This window comes from Pantherophis guttatus, chromosome 1, assembly GCF_059756535.1.
Source record: "Pantherophis guttatus breed Tessera chromosome 1, ASM5975653v1, whole genome shotgun sequence".
NCBI lineage: Eukaryota > Metazoa > Chordata > Lepidosauria > Squamata > Colubridae > Pantherophis > Pantherophis guttatus.
In genome coordinates this window covers 202,996,222-203,017,923 of record NC_142063.1, presented here as the reverse complement: position 1 = coordinate 203,017,923, position 21,702 = coordinate 202,996,222, and the positions used below count along the sequence as shown (strand labels likewise).

At 36.7% G+C, this 21,702-nt stretch overlaps 1 protein-coding gene across 1 annotated transcript in view; it reads right to left on the bottom strand.

Annotated features, from left to right (window-relative positions):
* The window catches only part of CTNNA1 (catenin alpha 1), a 68,958-nt gene extending 48,229 nt beyond the window's left edge, over positions 1–20,729 (bottom strand). The window contains exons 1-7 of the mRNA XM_034432294.3: positions 20,101–20,729; positions 10,379–10,485; positions 8,416–8,611; positions 6,849–7,015; positions 6,161–6,280; positions 4,294–4,560; positions 2,742–2,945 (exon numbers count right to left, since the gene is read on the bottom strand). Coding sequence (XP_034288185.1) covers positions 2,742–2,945; positions 4,294–4,560; positions 6,161–6,280; positions 6,849–7,015; positions 8,416–8,611; positions 10,379–10,483 — 1,059 coding nt within the window. The 5' untranslated portion in view covers positions 10,484–10,485; positions 20,101–20,729. The remainder of the gene's footprint in view (positions 1–2,741; positions 2,946–4,293; positions 4,561–6,160; positions 6,281–6,848; positions 7,016–8,415; positions 8,612–10,378; positions 10,486–20,100) is intronic.
* Positions 20,730–21,702: the final 973 nt, after the last annotated feature.

The window sequence follows — 21,702 nt, the reverse complement described above, 5'->3', positions numbered from 1 at the left end:
CTCAAGTTTGACACAGCCTTCCATCCTTCCAAGGTGGGTAAAATGAGGACCCAGATTGATGGGGGCAATATGCTGACTCTTTAAACCACTTAGAGAGGGCTGTAAAGGCACTATGAAGCGGTATATAAGTCTAAGTGCTATTGCTACGAACAAACAATTCAGTCTTTTCTTAAAGCCAAATGCCATGATTTTTTCTCTCTCCCAATACATAAAACATCTGATGATGTCAGCTGCTCTAATGTATGCATTCTGGTGCTCCCAGCAAGCAGGTGTAATTTACCAAACAATATGACTCCATCTGTAGTTTCAAGTCTGTTGTCCAAACCAGGGGCTTTGTCTTATTGTTCTTTGAATATGATAAAAAAAGAAGCCAAGAACAAGCCATTATTTTATTCAATTATCTGTTCTAAAAGCTCACTATTTTATCTGAGAAGGAAAAATAATGGAAAGGTTAGGAAAAAAGGGGGAATTGTAAAAAAAAATAAACTAGTTCAGTGGTTGTGAGTAAATTTAGATGTTTTTGCAACAAAAGAACTAAAGGAATGCATTATAATACTTGCTACAATCTTCTCTTGGGTTTTTTCCCTTTTACCAACCTCTTCACATTTTCTCAATTTTAAAAAAAAGCCTACATTTTTTCTTTGCAAGAAGCATAGATTTGCTATCTTTATCTCTTACTTTTCCAAAGCTTGTCTCCCTTTTCTGCCTTCCATTCAAATAGAAAGAGATCCTTCATAAAGACAGATTGGAAATTAGTTGATTGTATCACATTATAGTTAATTATAACACATCAATCTTGTCCTTTACAAACACAGCCATGCTAAGTCAGCTAGAGCAGGTGTACTTGTTCAGTCTACCTAAAGTAAGATTTTTTTAACTTAGTATCTGCCAATAGATATTACAATTCTGAATATACTCCAAATGTATTTCCACATATAATTCATTTAGAGAATTTTGATAAGCTCATCATAAATTATTTTGAGCACTCTGGCTGCTAAGAACATCCCTGAGAGCTTCTCCCAAGGGCTTCTTCCAAGACTTTTAGAGGCTGGATATAACTCAGGAATTTCACCTTGTAATCCCAAATCTACAGGGTGGGAGATGTTATTGTTTAGCCATTTTTACGTACGTGAAACATTTAAATAGTTAAACATTTAATTTCACTGAATTTCAGCTACTATTGGATGAAGGAGGTTGGGCAAACTACAAAGGGGTAAAGTTAACATTTTTATCCATTTTCTGGGTTATTTTAACATTTGATAGTGACGCTAAGAGTATTTGTAGTTTAATATATCTATTTTTTCATTGTTTGACAAAAATCAGCAGGAAGTAATAACATTATTCTTCAGCAATCTAATGCTAAAATGTAGTGTCATAATCTTCCACAGTTCCCCAAAAGGGGCTTTGGAGGCTGCATCCCTTCCCATAGGTTATCCAGCCTCTGTCTATTCAATACACTTGTAACTGTGCTAAGAAAGGGAGATGAGCACTGCCCCCTAGAGTTGGACACAACTGGACAAGGGAAACCTTTATCTTTACCTTTTCTACTCAAGCACAAAAAATATCCTATTAAAAATTAATATTACTGGCAGAGTTGAGTTGTAGACATGTAGATGTATTGTTTTAACTACTGTAACACGGTTTTCATACGCAAGACATTATTTCAATTTACACATCTTATGTATTTTTAACATTCCTCTGCCAGAATCCTGCCAAATTCAAAAACTATTTCTCTCTCTTTTAATACAGAATCAATTCTAAATGAGGGGAAAAATCCAAGCCTTTGAAACTCTCTATTATTTTAATTTATCAAGTCAATTTCAAAAATTAATAAAAAAAAAATACTCTGATTCAGAGGATTTTGAGAATTAATTTACAATTGAGGCCAGAGGTTTTTCTTTGGGGGGGATTGATAGACAAAGGGTTTGGAAAAAAGTTGTGGAACTTTGTTTTTGTTTACAATAACTGCAGTGAGATTATTACATGCACAAAGGAAAAAATTGGCATTACCCACAATGAGGAATGGTTGGTAAAGATGATGGAATGTGCTGAGATGGCCAAATTGACTCCCTTGATCAGACAAAAGTCAATTATCTATGTTTATAGCTGACCTGGAAACTCCTTATAGATTTTTTGCATGAAACAGAAAAAAATTAACTTATGATTTATGGGTTTGATGATTAGACAGGATAAATTACAGAAAGAAGAGAGTTATGTTGTAACCATAAAGTAAAAGGAAACTCTATAACTCTATTTATAACTGTTGGAAGGAAGATTGGAAGGTATTTCCTTGGTTTTTTTTTTTTGGTTTTTTTTTGTACTTTTAGCTTTCTTTTTGATTTAAACATCTATGGAGATTTTCAGTAATCCAGGTCATAGTTGTCTCAAAGGTGCTTTCTTTTCCTTTCAAAAGGCAAGTGGATTGTTTTTTATTTGAGGAGGAAGACTAAAATGTTTCACTTCTTATCCAAGAAGCTTCATCAGTTATAACATTCTCTTTGATTTCTTATTCCCCCCCTTACTTTGTTATTAGTTTATATTAGTTTTTAACCATTTTTTTTAAAAAAAATCTTTGAATAAAATTATGTAACATAGCAGAAGACCATCACAGGTCAATTACAATTTTAATGGCCTAATTTTACTTTTGAGAGAATCTATACACATTTTCTAATTCAAATCACATTGTTATTCTCCCAAATCCCAACGAAAAGGAAATGTTTGCAAGTATACTTGTTACTTACATTTCCCATGTATTCTGAAAGCAGATCTTGCAAGGCTTGTCGCACTGCATTACACTCGGCCACTATGCGTTCCCGTCGGTCATCACGTGTGCAGGATGAATCAGCCATTAGGGCTGCACCACTAATGATGCTCTCCAAGCGCTCTTCTAAGGATGGCCTAAAACGCTCTTCACTGAAGTTCAAGGGATCTACAATAATTTGTTTCTGTTAAGAAGAAATGGTTTATAACTTTTAATAAAGTGACATGCTGCTCTTTTGATGAAGACCTTTTAAAATTAATATATGTCTGTTTAACAAGGTCAACAGGTATTAATTTTTTAAAAAAACTATACGACAAAATATTTATATGAATTTAAGATTGCATTAGTGACCTCATTTATATTATCAGAGAATTGACTTCAATTTTGTGGTTTGTCAGTTTTCCAGTTTTCCAACTTATGCTGTATACTGTTATTTCTTAATGTTATTATTTTTAAAAAATCAGCAGTTTTTTATTTTTCTTAAAAATTCTCCTGGGTGCTAAGGTTGGTATCAGCAGCTCCAAATATTTTAATTACTCTAATTATGCCATTATCTTTTATCTGTTGATCTTTTTAATGGATCAACATCAGTTATGCCATTTTACTGCAAGAATGAAACACTGCTCAGTAAAATCTCATATGGCAATATTTTTTAATATTTTTTAATATTTTACAAATCTGAGTGAATTTATTGTCCACATTTTGGATAAATGTCCACACTTTGGACAATGTAGCTAGAAGTGACCTATTTGAAATATTAAAAGGGAATTTTAAGAGACTGTGTTAATTAATTTGTTGTACCAGCTGCAGCTCCTCAAATTCTATCTTCTATATAACTATCAAAAGGTACAGAAGCCTTGACCTCATTCCAAGTGGTCAATCTGAACTCAACTGCTCAGGGAAAAAAAAAGAAAGCTGGGAAAGCTGGATAATGGAAGATCAATTTAGCTGGGAAAAGTACCTTGCAGAGGCTGCAGAGAGCTGCATATGGTTGACTAGGAGAAGTGGTTCTCAACCAGATATAAGTATCAGATATGTCATTCAAAAACAGATCAAGTGGAACACAGAGTAAACTGAAACTGTCTTGAGAAAGCACAAACGGCTGTCTGGTTATTTGACAGCTTATCTGAATTCTAGAAAATCTGAAAGTCTAGCCCCCAAACTGGACGCCCATTACACTTTATGTCGACAAACTGGAAAATTGAAATTTTATGATTTTTCTATGAAAAGAACTTTTAGTGCTGTTATAAAATACAGTTACAAGCAATTTGCATTTCTAAATTGCTAGAGTTGGTTTGAGCTGGGTATTATTAAATTAAGTGTTGGTTATACCTAATTTAAACATTCCCAATTCACATTCCTGTAAATATGCTAGATCCTGCTGCATTTTGAAAGACACTACTTTTATTAGTTTTTACAGTCATGGAATAATAATCCCCCCTTATATCAAGGTTGCAAATCAGAAACTGTCAATCATACTGCTCCAGAAATATAGTGCCAAAACTTATTTATGGTACTAACTTAAAACTTACATCAAAGTTATTAAGTGCATAAGCCAACTCTCCACCACCACCCTGATGATGGACAGAATCTTCAGAAGCTGTCGCTTGGGCAGCATTAGAGATTCCTGTGACTGCCTGCTGCAATTGCTTGTAGATCAAGTCTCTATTGGCTTTATAGGCAGCTACATCCGGATGCTGGAGGCAAGCTTGAGAAGCGGTATAAAGAATAGGGATGTTTTTCTGAAGAATTCCTCTGGCTGCAGCCATCTGGTCACGATGACCAATGTCTTTCAGTTCCTGCAGAAACAGTAACATTTTATTTAGGGATAAAAGATTTTTTGGGGAATGTAGTTTTTCTATCAGCAGTGACAAGAAGTGAGATTCCAAGTATAAATCCCAATAGCCAATGGAGGGGGGCTGATGCAATCCCACAGTACTTGGAGAGGAACATATTGTCCATTTCTTATCTCAGTGGGCCCCAATCTTTTGGGCACCAAGGACTGGTTCCATGGAGAAAGATTCTTCCATGGACCAGAGGGGTCCATGGTTTTGCATGCTGCCTGCATCCTATGGCTGGGGTTTTGTTTGTTTGCGTGGCCCAGTTGTTGGCATGCCATGGCCCAGTGCCAGTCCATGGGCCAGGGATTGGAGAGCCCTGCCTTATCTGACCTATTTCAATTAAGAAATGTAGGGTAGCCCATATCAGGATGCATTAAGAAATTACATGATTTCTGGAACACAATAATGCTGGCAAATGAAGCCTCGAATGTCCATTTTGTAACTGAAGTTACTGTAAATTTTCCATCTGGATTGCAGAAAAAAAAAGTATAAGCCAAAGCTTAATACCGTTATCTATTAGTGTGTATTAAACAGGCAGCAGTGTCTCACAGCAAACATCATTCTCATCTCTTTATACCAGTTTACACATCAGCCTCTCCCATTCTAAGATACCTGCCCACATATTCACTTTTTGCTAAATGCTCTAACAAAAAATGTTCCTTTTGCTAATTGTTCCAACAACAATTGGAACAAGTTATTCAACTGAATTATATAATTAGTAACAGTTGCATAGATAGGACTCTTGTTCTGTAGCTTTTTAGAAAAATGGGCAGCTTGATTTTAACCTGTTCCATAGAGAAGGAATTGCAGATCAAGTAACAACTCTCTCTGTTCTGCTAATCTCTATGAGGGAGATATTTGGTTAAGAAGTTTGATATATAAATAAACAAACAACCCTGTTAAGGAGACTAGCAAATCTGAGGCAGCTGACTAAAGATCTTCTCCACATCCAGCTAGTTCGTTAGGACAGGAGTTAGAAACAGTTATACTGAAATATATTTTCTGAGAGTGTTTGTAGTATATTGGAGCCACTTTGAATTTTTCCTTCTGAAAAAAGGATCAAACTAAAGATAATGACACCTTATAGGTCTTAGATTACATGAGCAGCATAATACAGAAAAGAAAGAGCCAGGCAGCAATGTTGCAGGCAGGAGCCAACAAAATGCAGATTTCTATTGCAAAGAAATTCTTCTTTGGTAATAAAGTGGTCACATGAGTAGCTACTCACACAAAATTGAGTGGATTCATGCAACTTTTCCAAACTTATTATGACATGACTCTTTTCAGCAATATTACTTACAAGCTGTCAAAAGTATCTTTTGTCTCCTAGTTTTTACCCCTTTAATATGGCTAGTTTCCATCAAGGTGTAGATATAGCATTTCTCTACCCATGTGGCAGCTTTGGCTTTCTTTAAAAATAAAAGCTCCTGTAATTACATCACAATTTATACATCCTCTTTACACAATAGTCAACATTATCATTTTGACATTTCTATTATAACTGTTTCTGTACTGTAACAGTCAGATTTTATAGAAGTATAATCCTAAATTACTATACCTGTTGTCTCTTGCCTGCCATTATATTAAGCTTATCCACTTCTGGTTTAAGAGCTTTATATTGTATTCCTAAATCTTGTTCAGTTCCAGCATTTCTTAGTTTTAAAATGCCTTCTTCCACCTAGAAAATGAAATCAGTTTTAAATTATTCACAATATGTATAATTTAGTATAAATTCTACAAAAGCAGTTATTTATAATGTCACTATACTTAAGCAAGAGAAATATGGTCTAACCTCAACCCCAAACAAATCAATAAAATCAGACATGCTAGCAAAACAAGAAAAAAACTATTATGTCTGTGAATATCAGATTTCAATAATCTATTAATGTTTTATATTGAATTTAGCAATAGGAATTTATGTTAAAAGGCCATGAACACATCAGATCCAAATTAAAATAAAGAACTGCCTCGGGTAAAGAAGTAAAACAGAATTTGTTCAACTGATGGCAAATCTGTCAACCAACATGTAACAATATAGGAATAGATCTTTTATTTTACAGAAATGTTCCATTTAGACCAGAATATTGTTTCCATAATAATCCAACATTTCTTAAAAACTCCAAAGCAGGGTATAAAAGACATGCTCTTGCCCTATTAACCCACCTTCCTGCAAGTTAGAAACGATTATTCTGAATTCCTTTTATTATGATGCCATTAAAATAGTGAACAATATACTCAAGACTTACAACTTTAAGTTGTACAAGTAGTCTGTAGACATCCGCCATATCAGCCAAAATGAGCAGCCGGGTAACTGCTGACAAGAGGGCCCGAGCTGCTCTCACCATATTCCCTCGTTTCACAGAAGAACAGGGGTCATCAGCAAATTCTCCAGAAGCACTCTTCATCAAGTCTCCTATATATACAGAAAGTAGCTGTAAGGCTTCAGCTTTTATGACGATTAGGAAAGTATACCCAATTCAGCCAAAACAGCATGGATATTTCTCATTAAAACATCTATCACTATAATTTTCGTCACATTCTCTTCCAAAACAATTTACTTTTGGCACTTAGGCAAGTATTGCAATATTAAGGATTTGCTGCTTATATTCAATGGCCTTAAATAGAATGTGCAAATATTCAACCTGAAGCTGGAAAGAAGAGTAAACTGTGTTACTGGCTTTTAAAAAAAGCCAATCTTTGTCTGATTGTACTCAGCAATATCATGCAAGCCCAGGAAAAGGCATGGCTTCATTATGGAAGCACTGACCTTGGTCTCTATGCTGCATTTCAAATACTTTTCAAGTTCAAATACTGTACACCTTGAAGCCTAGTCAAGTTACAAAATGGGAATAATGTAAAATATTGACAGTTATTGCTAAATAATATTCAAATGTTGGCCTGTGCAAATCTTGAACAAGGTGACTTGGAATACATTTACACTGCTTTTTAAACTATTAAAACACACTATCTTTTTAGAAATGTAGTTGGAGACTGCTCCTGGTCTTGTTGACATACACGTGGATAAACAACTACTTTGCTTTGCTGGGAAAAATGAAGCAAAATTGCATGCACATTAATGTGAAGACACCTGGGAGATTTTTGAAGCAGCTGCACAAGCCTAGAAAATGATGTGCCTCTTTTAATTATGCAAAAAAGGTGCTCTGTATGTGCCACTGTGGGTTCTCAAACATCTTGTTTTAAATGGTTTTCATAGACCCATTAGAATTATAGCTTTTTGTCAGATGATAGCAGGCTCTATTAACATTTTAAAAATGGGGTGGGTGGGGAAAGAAAATATTGTTTTGGATTTTTTTCAGTAGCAGAAGATATCAATACAATCACTTAAGTTAAAGACAATTTAAGATCATCCAATTTTATGCCAAGCTTTTTTGAAGTAAAAAACAACAAAATCCTCTTGGGGTAATAACGCAACCATTTTCAATTTTACAAAAAAATGTTGTGAAGCTCTACTTTCACAGACATCAGTCAATAAAAACAAATTTTCATTCCACAAATTTAATGGCTGACTCAGGGTCATTCAATATTTCTCTGTCTAGCCCTTCCCACAGGACTATTGTGAGATTAAGCTAAGAGTGGAATAACTATATACATTTCTTTGAGGCCCTGTATATACATATAGTAAAATTACATAAAACATGCTGACATATATTAAAAGCTGAGCTTATCCCCAAACTGGTATTTAAATATATGCAAATACTGACAGGCAAACTTTCTTTTTTAAATTGGTAATTCCTGTGTGCTAATTTACAAATGTGGACAATCATAAGAGTTACAACTTCATCAAAGGTATACCTTGTTTGCGGACATCTTCCACAGCTGCTACCAGTTCTTCTTTAAGAAACTGGCTCTCCTTTGCAATTTTGTCCCCCTTTTCCAAAAAGTTCTCTGTTGCTTGCTCAACTGATGCAGCTAAAACATGTGCCTTTTTAGATCGGCCTCTCTTTTTGTTGGAAGGACCTTTGTTGCTAGTATTGACCAACGTTGTGACCTGAAAACAGCATAATATGATCCATTTTTCAGTTGAAAAGCTTTAACTATTTAATATGGCAGAAATTCCCCATGAATGCAATTCCAACTAAATTATTTCATTGCTTGAACAAGATAACTCAAGTAATACACTCTATATTTAAGTAAACAAAGCTTCAGCTAAAGGGTTTTTTTGGGGGGAACTCAAAAAATCTGGAAACATTCAAAACATTTATATATCCTAGTTGAGTTTCATATATCTATAAATCAGAAATGTGTGAAATTTTGTGGGGAATACTTGAAATCTTCAATCAAGGATTACCAGTAACTTATTAAGTGGAACCTATAGCATTCTAAAACATGAAATAAGAAATGGAAGCTATACAGAAATGTGGTTTAGAAGTAACTTTTATTTCTTGACTTTTATATCTTCATACCTATTCTTGTATTGTTTAATTCTCAATTATTCCTATTGTCTTACTATTCAGTTTAATTGTTAATGACATGTCAACGCCTATCTTTTAGCATTAAATCCATGATACATTATGTAACCTCTTGTCAGGGTCAAAAAATCAGGACCACTTGTAAAGTTGCATCATAGATTTATTCAAACCTATATAAAATTAATGGTCAGCACTAAATTGGTGCTAGGTAAGGGTTAACAGAATTCATGGGGAGTGGGCTGCACTTGGATCTCTGTGGCAATGCAAGGATTCTAAATGGATAACATTTTTGATTCTACACACACCCTTCCACCCCCATGCCTGCTCTTCTCCTACAGTTGTTGTGACATGTTTAGAAGGACTCCTGACATTATTTGGCCTGGGCTAATGAGTTAAATTTAAACACTGATTTCAAATTTTGTCTCTAAAAATATAATTTCAGACATTGTTAGTTCAGGCTCACATGCATTGTTCCACCTTTGTGGTATTTCTGGTTTTAAGTAAATTAAATTATTAGCTATTTCAAAATTTTCTGGTTCAGAAATTATAATTTGATTTAGGGTTAATACTAAGTGTAAAATTAGGTATGCTCATCTTTTGACACCTGGATTCTATTAGGAGTTACTCAGTTTGACAGACATATCAAAACAACTATAGCTACCATAAAATACCATAAGAGAAAGGGATGTTTTGAACAGAAAGGAGAATTGTGTGTATGTAGAACTTTGTAACATAAAACTTAAAAAATTATTTTAGGTCATATTTGATTGCAATCAAATATTACTGAAATCATTTGGGCTAGCTCTGGGCCATTTAACTTCCAATAATTTAAATGAGATTTAAGCATAGTTAATTTTCTATTAGATTAAGGACAAAAAGGCAATGATGTTTGGTCTCACTTTTTTTTTTAATAATATGCCAGTGATTCAGCTTTAAATGTTTTTGTTAAAATTTCTATTAATTCTGGGTGCTATTTTAATCTTAAATTCATTTTAAAAAGAAAACACAGTAGTGGGAGTGATGTTTTTTTTTTTACTCATCAGTCTACCAAACTTGTTTTAATATGTAGGGCTGTTAACATCATCTCCCCCTCTCCCCCATTTTGGGATTTTCTATATTTACTTCATAAAAGATGTGGTTATATTTCAGCTTTAAAAATTTTTAAGGAAAAAAAAAATCCTTTTCTACTTTGATATGGCTTTATAAAGGCAAAAAAGATAGCTATGACCAGAAAACATTCCAATTGCATCCTTAATGTAGACCTAGCAACACAGTGCAATTAATCTATCGGTTCTCCAGTGTAAAACTACAGATCCAGAACATTAATAAAAAGCAAAGGATATTACCTGGGTAACAAGAGGTTCAAGCAATCTTTCAACTGCCAATGTCCTTATTTCCAGGCTTTTGGGATCCCATTTGAAATTAACATTTCCTGTATTAATGGTAGTCATTTCTGGAAAAGAACGTATTAAATCATTTCAATTCTATACACAACACAAATGTCTATGCAGCAAATTCACTGTAATAAACGGAGGTTACTGAAAATTAAATTCAGACTAAACTCTGACTCAAAATAGAGCCATTTACATGTATCATTAGAGTTCTTCTGAACAGCCAATCAAATTGAGATTTAGATTAGTAGTTGGAATTTCTTTCTTGACCTTTTATCCCAGGAGGCAACCTTTTTAAGTAACACCATGCAATCTTGGACAATGCACCAAACATATAATTAACTGAAAATAGCTCAAGATCACATGGTTAAATTTGGTTATTTAAGAAAATTAATTTTGATGTTGATATACTTAGGATTTTGTATGCCATCCTGGAACCCTTGCTTTAGATTAAGCTTTAAAAAGGAACCTAGTTTTATCCCATATTTTTCTTATCTTTCCCTTCCTATAGTTTTCTTTTAAATCAATTACTCTTTAAAAAGAGAATACCCCACCAGTTAAATGACTTATATAAGGAATGATTCTAACTGTACAGCAGAAGGACTAGATACATTGTCCATTCCAACCATTTCATGACTTTGCAATACAAAAACAGAACAGTATTATTCTAGCTGCATCTTTATATTCTGCTGGCATAATGCTATATACAGTATACTGCATTACTACCCCCCGCCCCCCACACCTTATAGGGTTACTGTTTCAGGGGAAATAGGAAGTGGGAACATTATATACTCCATATTAAATTATACCAAACAAAGGCAAATGCTAATTTAGTTCTAACCAAAGACTCCCTTGGACCTTCATAAAAATGCTAAGGTTCAATTACTGTAGCTGTAGCCAATATAGGTCTATTCACTTTTTATAACAGCTGTTTCCATCTAACAAAACTACAAGAAGAGTACATGGTGAAGACAACTGTGCTTTTGCAAGTATTACTTCCCTCACAGGTCTGAAAATTTATTCAAATGTAAGGTATTTTGCATGCCTCAAGGAAGTTATCAATGTTGAGTCTTCTTACTAACATCCTCTTCTAAACATTTACTTTACTATCACAGAAAATGGGAACATGTTACCTATGTACATTCAGAATAATTTTTTTGGGGATCTAGAGGCAATTCTATAGAAAATGTCATCATTTAAGTATACCCTATTATTTTCTTCTATGCGTAGTCTGCAACCTATGATCTTAATTGAGTTCAGAATTTGTCATAAGTTGCTGCTGTTAAGCAAGGCACCCACATGATCACTTTGCTTAATGACTACAATCCCATCTCTCCTTTTGTGGTCATTAAGTGGAGCATGGGGTGCCTGAGAGGGTAGGGGAGGTCCTGGGAGGCCTGGTGCTGTCCTAGGTCTGCATTGGAACACCATCCCAGCTCATACATGGCCTGAGCTGGTCCTCCCACATCCCAAGGCACCCCTTGCATAGCTTCCCACTCTGCTGGGTCCCACAGCCTTGGGACTCCTCCCCACTGCATCATGCCTTCGTCCACTTTTCTCTTCCAAAGATCATCTTTCCAAAACCGCACCCAGACGATGCAATGCATGGCCTTCCTGCAGAGGCTGCCTTTCATCATTCTGGAAGATCACAAGAATGTTGCCCACTTCCACAATGGAAGGCTGTGCATCCCATTGTATGGATGCTCTTTTGGAAAGGTAATCTTTGGAAGAGGTAAGTGAAGCAAAGTGTGACTGGGAAGGGAGGAGGCCCAAGGTTGTGGGACCCAGTAGAGTGGGAAGCACACCCAAGGCCTGTGGGAAATAGGTCCAAGGAACCCACCTAGGGAGGATGAAGAGGGAAAGATAAGCAAGTGGGGCAGTTGCAATGTCCCTGAGGCCAGTCGTAAGAGCCTGAATTGTGATCACTTAATTATGAAGGTTTTCCAATAATTGCAACTTTGGAAACATGTTGTAATTTCAAATGGCTGCTGAATGAATGGTCATAAGTCAAGGACTACTTGTATAGAATTGTACAAAATCTAAATTTAAAATACTCTATTTGAAAACAAAATGCTGTATTTTGATGCAAAATAGCTTAGGTAAGTTTGAAATGGATTCTCAAGCATTCTAGAAATGTTTTGTTTGTGAAACAAGAGACATGCTTGAAACACAGCTTTTTGAAACTCAGAAAACACTTCCAGAATGCCCAAAACTGCATTTTGCTAAGAGCAGCAATTCATCCTTGAACTAGTTATTTTCAAATTCAGTATTTTTGCACATCTCTATTGCTTTCTACATAATGATCCGACTGTAGATCTCATTAGACCTTGCAATTAGAAACTTGCAAAGTAAAATCAGAAGTGAGACTTCTAAACAAAACTTGATTATTGCAATGTGTTAAAGTGTAAGGTGTATGGACAATCATAAAATAGCACAGTCATATCAATTTCATTCTAGAATGACATTATCTTAATAAGTAAAATCCACCAAGAATCTTGAAAACATAACATGGAGACAGGTAGGTATCCTTAGTATCTCCATGGGGTTTAAGTTGAAGAAATACTATGTTTTTAAAAAGTGCAATTTAAATAAATTAAATTTGAATATATGTAATTCAAAAATGAGAGCCAGTTTGGTGGTGTGGTTAAGCACCAGGCTAGAAATCAAGAGACACTGAGATTTAGTCCCATTTTAAATATCAGGCCAGTTGGGTGACCCTGGGCCAGTCACATACTCTCAGCCCTACAAAGAAGGCAATGGCAAACCAATCTTGCCAAGAAAATGGCAGGAACTTGTGCATGCAGACACCAGGAGTCAAAATTGATCCCACCCCCAAACGTAGCTGCAATTTAGAACCACAAAATGATACTGTCGACAAACTAACTAATTTGCAATAATTTTATTTCAATTATAATCAAAGTATAATTTAGTTGTTTTCAGCAAAGTTTCTAAATGGTAAAGACTTCCTCAATGCACAGCAAAGCCAAACCATTCAACTGGGGTGGGGGAATCAATTCTAAGTTTCCAGTCACACTATTTAATATATTTAGGATCAGGACAATTTTCCATGAAGATTGATGGATATGGGTGGAGGAGCTGCAATATGAAAATTGACCACATTCCCCAACCCAACAGGATGAATGAACTCTGCTTTGAAACTACTCAAGATACATGTTGCTGCTTTTTTTGTCAAGTCAATGTCATATTATAGTTATACATTCTCTTATACTATTCCATAATATAGGAACTTTAAACTATGGAAATAGTTTAAACTGGTCTCAAAAGTCAATTTCCTTTCTTTACATTTTGAAAGTATTACTTTTTATGTCTGCATCTTAAAGATGTTTATGGAAAATTGCAACAGCCAAACTCTAGTTGCTGAAAATTTTACAACTACCAGTATAGGAAATAAACTTATTTTAAGCACAACTGAATTTTTCTTTTGACTTTCTCACCATTCTTGAAAACTCAGTGATTCTGTATCACACTGAGCCTTCTAATACAACTGATTGATCTCATTCCTTGGAAACCTTTTAAAGTTCCCTATTTTCTTTTTGCATTGCTGTCCTCAATGGCTGTTTTGCTCTTTGTTTCCCTCACCTCTTCCAAACCATTCTTTCTCTTTCATTTCCTCAGTCTATATCTTCTCATTCAGCCCACCTTGCATCAGGCAGATTGTTCGTGGTGGATTTTGTAGTTTAATTTAAATACACAAAAACATACCAGCACACCTGCACTTCATAGATTTCAATGAAACATGTCTGTGACATCTAAAATGTATGCAATTGTTGAACAGAAATAGCAATACAGTGATGTCATTAGTCCATTCAAAAACTTTACCCTTGTTTTTTTTTTCCTGGCACTTCCACTCTAGATACAGCAAGAGATACTGTAGTAGTTTTGGCAAGCAGCCTAGATGACAATTAAATGACTGCATCATTAATGAAAGTACTATACTATACTTGTCTGGCAGATTATATAATGGCCATTAATCCTCCTATCCAGAGAACTTTTGATTACACAACACATACTCCACAGAGACTTAGTATGGGCCAAACAATAATCACAATAAATGGAACACGTTTTCTTTAATACGGTTTTATTTTGAGCCCTCACATTAAACTAACACTGGATGAACCAATTAGTGAATGGTTCCACAGTCACACGGTAATGGGAAAAGGATGTGTTATTCCTGCAAGAAAGTGTATCTGTAGGAACATCCTGTATCTAGACTTTATTTAATGATTTTTGTCTGATTATAATAGCACTTTCATTACTCGGTTTTCCCATTTGTTCTGTTGTAAATGTTGAAAATCTCAGATTACTTTTGAAAGAAAATAAATTACCAAGTTGGTGTTAGCTCTACTAACGTCCAAAGGAAGTTATCCTAAATACCATATGAAAACTTGGAAATATGTAAGAACAGGGTGGATAAAAATCAATGATTTTTTTTAAAAATAAAAAAAAATCTGATTTTTTTTATTTAAATCCGATTTTTTTGATTTTTATTGAATTTATTTTAATAAAAAACTTTTGGGGTAAAAATCTATCGTAAGATAGTTTTCTATTTAAGATACATAAATAATTTAGTTTATTCAGCATGAAATGGAGCTTAGTTATGTAGCATGAGGCTGTATATTCTGCAACACTGGAACTATCGGTGAGTCAACAGTGGGTCAAAGGAGTAGCAGAGATGACAGTTGCTCTTTAAAAATTATGATTTAAATTGAGTTGATTTAAATCAAGCCATTTTACTAGCGATTTAAATCATGATTTAAATTGTGATTTAAATCAACTCGATTTAAATCAAATCCACCCTGTGTAAGAATTTCAATGGCATTTAGTGATAATTTAATATTATGGACACATATCAAAACTAGCTACAGTATATTCAGAAAGTCTGTCTCAATGCTGAATAGAAAGTTAGTAAGAACCCATCCTCAATACAAGCCAGGAGAAATTGGTATGATATATTATGTTACTTTCTACTTGAAAAACACATTGCTGTAACTTATTTAGAATGGCACCTTCTGGTATAATTATTGCAGTAAGCATCTCTCTAGAATTCTGTGCCAAGTCTTTTATCTTACAATACCTAAGCATGCCCTTAAGAAAACCTCCTATGGAAATGCAGCATGAGTCCTTATCTCTGACAAAGAATATCCTACAACTTAAAGGGAGAATTGTTTCCATATCCAAAAGGAAATCAATCACAGAAGGGGGATATGTATGAAAAAGTGCTGTTTGCTCATAAATCAATCTTTATACATATATAAAAAATTTATGCACACACACAACTCAAAATGGTGCCCAAGGCAAATGATATATCTATGAACATTTCCTTTGGATCTTCTGGCTTCTACAACTTTAAAGCTCTTCAGATTTTTAATTTTAAATGGGGAGTTGGCATGTTACAAAGCAAAGTGACAACTTTAAACACTGTCATTATTTCACAAAAAATATTGTGTAGCCCACAAACAATATTGGAAAATAAAAATAGTGAACATCTACGGCTTAATGCTAAATGTACCCATTTCCCCACAACTGGGGAAAGGGTAAAGAGCATGCCAGAACACTATAATTATTTGCCCTTTATTAATTGGGATCTCAGTAACTGTTCATACCTTCATTGCAACCATTTTGTGAAGAAGTAAGCTTCTTATAGAAGACTTATATCACCCACACTATACTCCCAAATTTCAAAGCTCATAATTTGTTTAACAAATGGAAACAAAGCCCCAAAGAGATTTTAAAGCAGGGGGTTCAAGTTACTCTTGCTTTAGAGTCATGAAAGTAGTATATAGGTTAAAAAGAAGGCTTTTGCTATTTTCTTAACTAACCTTCTGAAGCAACTGCACAAATATGGATTGAAGAGATACTATCAAACTCTCTACACAACCCCTTTTTACAAGGCTAATCAAGAAGACATTCCCCAATGCTAGAAAAAATATGCCAGCCTTAAAATTTATCGATATTTATTAATACCTATAATTATCTTATATGATTTGGTATCCCCAATTCCTAACAATTCTGAATGTCTCACAATTATAAATAATGAAGTGACCTTGATTGAGATATTCAAGGTGTGTTGCCTATGAAAAAAGGGTCTGAAACATTTTTAGGTCCAGAACAAGTAGTTCAGGCACTTCCAGAATTCATTGACAAATAAGGGGAAGATAAACAATCAGACTTGCAAAATTCTGTTATTGTAATCAATCTCAAGATACTCCATAACAAACTACCAATATCCAATAACCAACAGAGTCCCCATTCCAAGGCCTGGGAGAATACCAAGATCTATTTGGGCCTCTGGTAAAGACAACAGAGTGGGAGCCATCTGGGTGTTATGGGGTAACCTCATTCCACAAGGCAGGCACATTGAGAGATATTGCTTAATCAAAGAAATCTGGAATCTGTCAGCTCAAATCAGCTAGGAACACAACAAGGGACATAAGAGATCCCTTAAATGACCATCTTGTGCAATGTAGGTCATAACCAGCACTTTGAATTTCATCTAGAACAATGACGGCGAACCTTTTTGGCACAGAGTGTCGAAAAGAAAGCATGCATCTGTGCGCGTGAGCACTTCACACGTGCACTCATCAGGGCTGCGACCAGGAAGAGGAGCTGCCCAGGGGGCATGCGTGCGCTGGATAGGGTACTTCTGGTTTCATGTGCACGTGCCGGCAAGCAAGTCTTCCAGTTACTGCTACACATGTGTACGTGCCGATCAGCTGGCTGGCGCTCATGCTCACGCCAGAAAATGGAAGACCAGTTCTTCCAGTTTCCGGCACTGCCGCACGCACAAATGCTAGCTGATCATCACATGCGCATGCACAGCAGAATCCCGGAAGAGGAATGGGCGACGCCACGCATGCCAGGCAATATGGCTCCATGCGCTACTTCGGGCACGCATGCCATAGGTTCGCCATCATGGACCTAGAAGCAACCTGGTAATCATTGCAGCTCACAGAAGTCACATGGACATATAAAGGGATTTATTCTGTACCAATCAAAACTTCTCAGTGGTCTTCAAGTGCAACCCCATGTAATGGGTAGGTTCCAATATACCCATATATTTGGCAATGTCATATCAGAATATGAATTTTCAGTTCAGGTGAATACCTAGTAAGATTTCTATTCTTGACACCACATTATCTCCTAAAACAAAACAGATTGGAAAAGCATTCCCTACCTCTAATCTATTATATTAAATCACAATCTAGAATACTTCATTTCAGATAAGTTTTCACTTTAAAATCTTGAACAATTTGCATGTCACATATTATTGATAAGAAACTTTATTATATTTTAATTGAAGAGTTCCCAACATTACTTTATAATTATCAATACAAACTAATGTAAGAATCTTAATGAATGTATTCATTGGGACTGTATAATTTTCAAAATTCATCTTTGCCTTATATATGAGACTGTATTCTGTTTCTTGCCTCACATAGCTTAGCATTTAGGTCCAAATTGTAGACTTAAACCATGCCTATTTTTCAGATGTATGCAGCAAAGGGCAGGTTGCTTATGCTCTAACCAAACATTCACATCCAAGATGGGTTCCAAAAGCAACTGTTCAAAGTTGGGCTTCTCTCTTTGCTAGTAACAAAAATAGACAGGGGCTTCTTAAAAAGAAGTATACTAAATATACACCATGTGGAAAAAGGGTCAGAGATGACCAAGGGAATGAAGAAATATTAGATTAGGACAAATAAGTAGTTAAAAAAGCAAAAATCTGATGCATTTCATCGAAATCTCTGTGTAAAACATACAGCTGGAAGAAATGAGTGCTATTTTACAGTTCTACAAAATAATAAAAGAACAGAAAAGCAACAGATGATGAAAAATGTTTGGACACCAAGTTACAGATATATTCCATAAGCACACACACACAAAGTAAATCCCTTAGTTTATTAACACATGGATAATCTTAATGGTATTGCAGAAACAATGCTAAATTGCTTTTGTGTGCTTCAAAGGTAAAATCATTTTTGAATCAAGCACAATTCCTGGTGTCTTCAGATACATCCTTACAGTTCCTGTGAGTGACATTGTGGAAACCTCTTGTACAATATCACCAATACAAACACATCCTGCTGCCTTTGAAAGTAATATTCCAGGGATACAGAAGCTGTGAAGTGGCAGGATTTCCTATCACACAGTACATGACTATTCCTGCATTCTTTAAATTTCAATTTACAGAGCTAACAGCCCCATGTAAAATATTTTATAAGATCCATATAAAATGTGCTTACTATATTCAGTAATGCACCAGAATTATTGAAATATTTTTAGTATTTGAACCATAATAAACATTGATACCATAATACAAACTATGAATGTTTCATGTCACCACTCAATGCCAGGTAGTTTAATACCAAGTCTGTAAAATCCTCTTTTTTATCAGAAAAGATACCCAACTTGTTCTCAGGGTCAGCAAAAAAATATTTGAAGATTATAGCTACTTTTCATAGAAAAAAATATTCATCTGTTTATGATTAATGCTACTTATAGGAAAGGAAGGTTATAGGAAAATAACAGAAACTATCCTGGCCATTCAAGAGGATTTGAATTAAAAAAAAAAACCCTGTCAGAACAGATTTATGAAACTTGGAATTTCTGAGTAATATATAACAGAAGCCCAACTTTAAAAAATATGGCAGGCTAATAGTTTAATGCAATAGCTAAAAAAAAAATAATACTATTTATCCCTGAAGATTTACAGCGATTGTTTCATAAGCTGTCTTCCGCAGGCCTTTATATATCAACACAGGATTTAGCCAGAAAGATTTAAGACAGCAGTTTTCTGAAACCTGCTTCTCTTTTGACAATCTTTATAAATCGCATACTGTAGTTAAAACCGGCTTAGATGACTGTGGATCTAATAACTGCTCAGCTAGCACTTTTGTTGAACACCAGTTTTCGAAAGTCCCACAACAGTGCTTTACATCCAATTTGGGGAACGAGGCAACCCAGGACTTCCCATCTCAGCTGCCAGCAAACTTCTCACGCCGAAGGATGACGGAAAAAAAAGGGAGCCTTTCTCCACCCTCTTCCTCCTCCCCATTTTTTTTTTTTAAAAAAACTCGCGTCCTGTTTCCTTATGGGAGAAAGGTCCATTGCACGTCACAGCAAAACACCCCAACAGGGCGGCTGGGGAGGGGGGTTTGCGAAAGGTACGACCCCCACTCACTCACTGGCAAGCATGAAACCCGCGAGAAACTTTTCTTATTTTACTCTCAAGTCACAAGAGTCTCCTGAACAAACTTGGGGGAAAAAAACAGAAAACCCGACTTCCTTGCTCCGCCTGCCTTTCCTCCCTTCGGAAGAGAACTGGAATGGGGACACCGCCCCGGGGGGGGGGAGGGATGAAGGGAATGGGGGGGGGGCAGGGAGGCCGTTGGTGCAGGAGAACTAGAAGCAAGAGTAGTCCCCCCTCCGGGCAGTTCCGGGTCTCTTTCTCTCTCTCTCTGCCTAGCTTTTATGGGGAAAGGAGGAGAGGAGTCAAAGAAGGGAGCCGAGGCCAATCTCGGTCCCGCCGCACCGCTGCCGTTTTGAAGGCAGCCACTTCTCAAACTTTCCAACTCGGCCAAGAGAAGAAGGCCCAAGCCGGACAAAGCGACGCGACGCCACATCTCCAACCGCCTCCACGACCTTCGAAAGTTTACCTGCGGCGGCTGTTTTTTTTCCCCCCCCTCCGCTGTGGCGACGGCGATTAAGCGCTGGCTTTCCAACACCCCCCCCTCCGCGCCTCCAACAGGCCCGCGCTTTGTCCCTCTCGCAGCGGTCGGTTAGGTGCGGCTGCCTCGCTTGAGCCCGGGCCTGGCTGCTGGTGGTGGTGGTGTTAGTGCTGCTGCTGCCGTCTCCGCCGCGCCCCGTCCCGTCCCAAACTCAGCCCCGAAAGTCCGCACGGGAGATGACGAGGAAACGAGGGACTCTTCCGGGCACCTCCCCCTGCCGCTTTAGCCCTGGCTCTTCTCGACACCGCCCTCTGCTCCTTGGCCGGCTCGTCCCAGCACCGCCCTCGGCTGCGTTGCTTCCCGGCTCCTTCCAACAGCGAACGGCTCTTCCGAGCACCGCCCGCCTCGGAACGGCAGCAGGCAGAGGCAAAGAGAGAGAGCGAGAGAGAGAGGGGGGGGGGAGAGAGGAGGGAGGCGTGGAGGAAGTGGGTGAATCAGAGCGAGAGAGTTTCAGGTGAGAGTTTTAAACCGAGCTCGCGCTCGGGAGCGGCCGGAGAGGGGAAACCCTCTTCCGAAGATTCCCGACGGGCGCGCGTACTTTTAACACACCTTTTTATGGACATGAGGGAAGGGAAGTGTGTGTTGTGTTCCTCCTTTTCCATATACGGACTGGGAGCGCCTGCTACACCTCTTTTGTGTGGCACGAAATCCGGCGCAAGCGACGTCACGACTACGGGAAAAGCATTTTGAGGAAAGAGTAGCCTTCCTTTCCGTGGAAGGCTGCCCAGACTTAGGAAGAGTTGATTTTTAAGCGCGCTCTTAGTAAAAAAAAAAAACCCAAACAAACCAAAAAGTCAAGTAGAGTTTCACAGAATGATATGGATCGCAACTGGTGAAGTGAAACTTAAGCAAAAGAGGGATGGTAAAAATGCCCTAATAAATTTGTTGGCCTTTAAGCTCTTTCTTTCTTTCTTTCTTTCTTTCTTTCTTTCTTTCTTTCTTTCTTTCTTTCTTTCTTTCTTTCTTTCTTTCTTTCTTTCTTTCTTTCTTTCTTTCTTTCTTTCCTTCCTTCCTTCCTTCCTTCCTTCCTTCCTTCCTTCCTTCCTTCCTCCTTCCTTCCTTCCTTCCTTCCTTCCTTCCTTCCTTTCCTACAACAGCACAGGGCTATTTTTCAAGAAACATCCTTGATTAAAAAAAAAAAAAATTATCGAGAATGCTTACACCTCACTGTTCTTTTTAAAGAAAGAACTTAAGACAGCACAAAGTTGGGCCAAAAAAAATCAACAGTAAAATACAACTTGAGTGCACTGGCTAAGCGTGATTGCCAGCGGAGCAGAAAACAATGCCAGCTCAGCCAGTTTTACTGTCAGATAAGCTTTATTTTGTTCGAAAGATGGGTTCTTTCTGCTCTTTAACAAACTTTCCAGATCCTTCTCGCACTCAATGCATTCTTCAGGTAGCACACATGGACCTGGATAAATGCTTGTAGGTGTTGATTGGTGCATTTTTGCAATCTAGACTTATTAACGCATACTCAAATGTCAATTTCCACATTTTCATTCCTTAAGAGTGGTTGGTGATACCAACCAG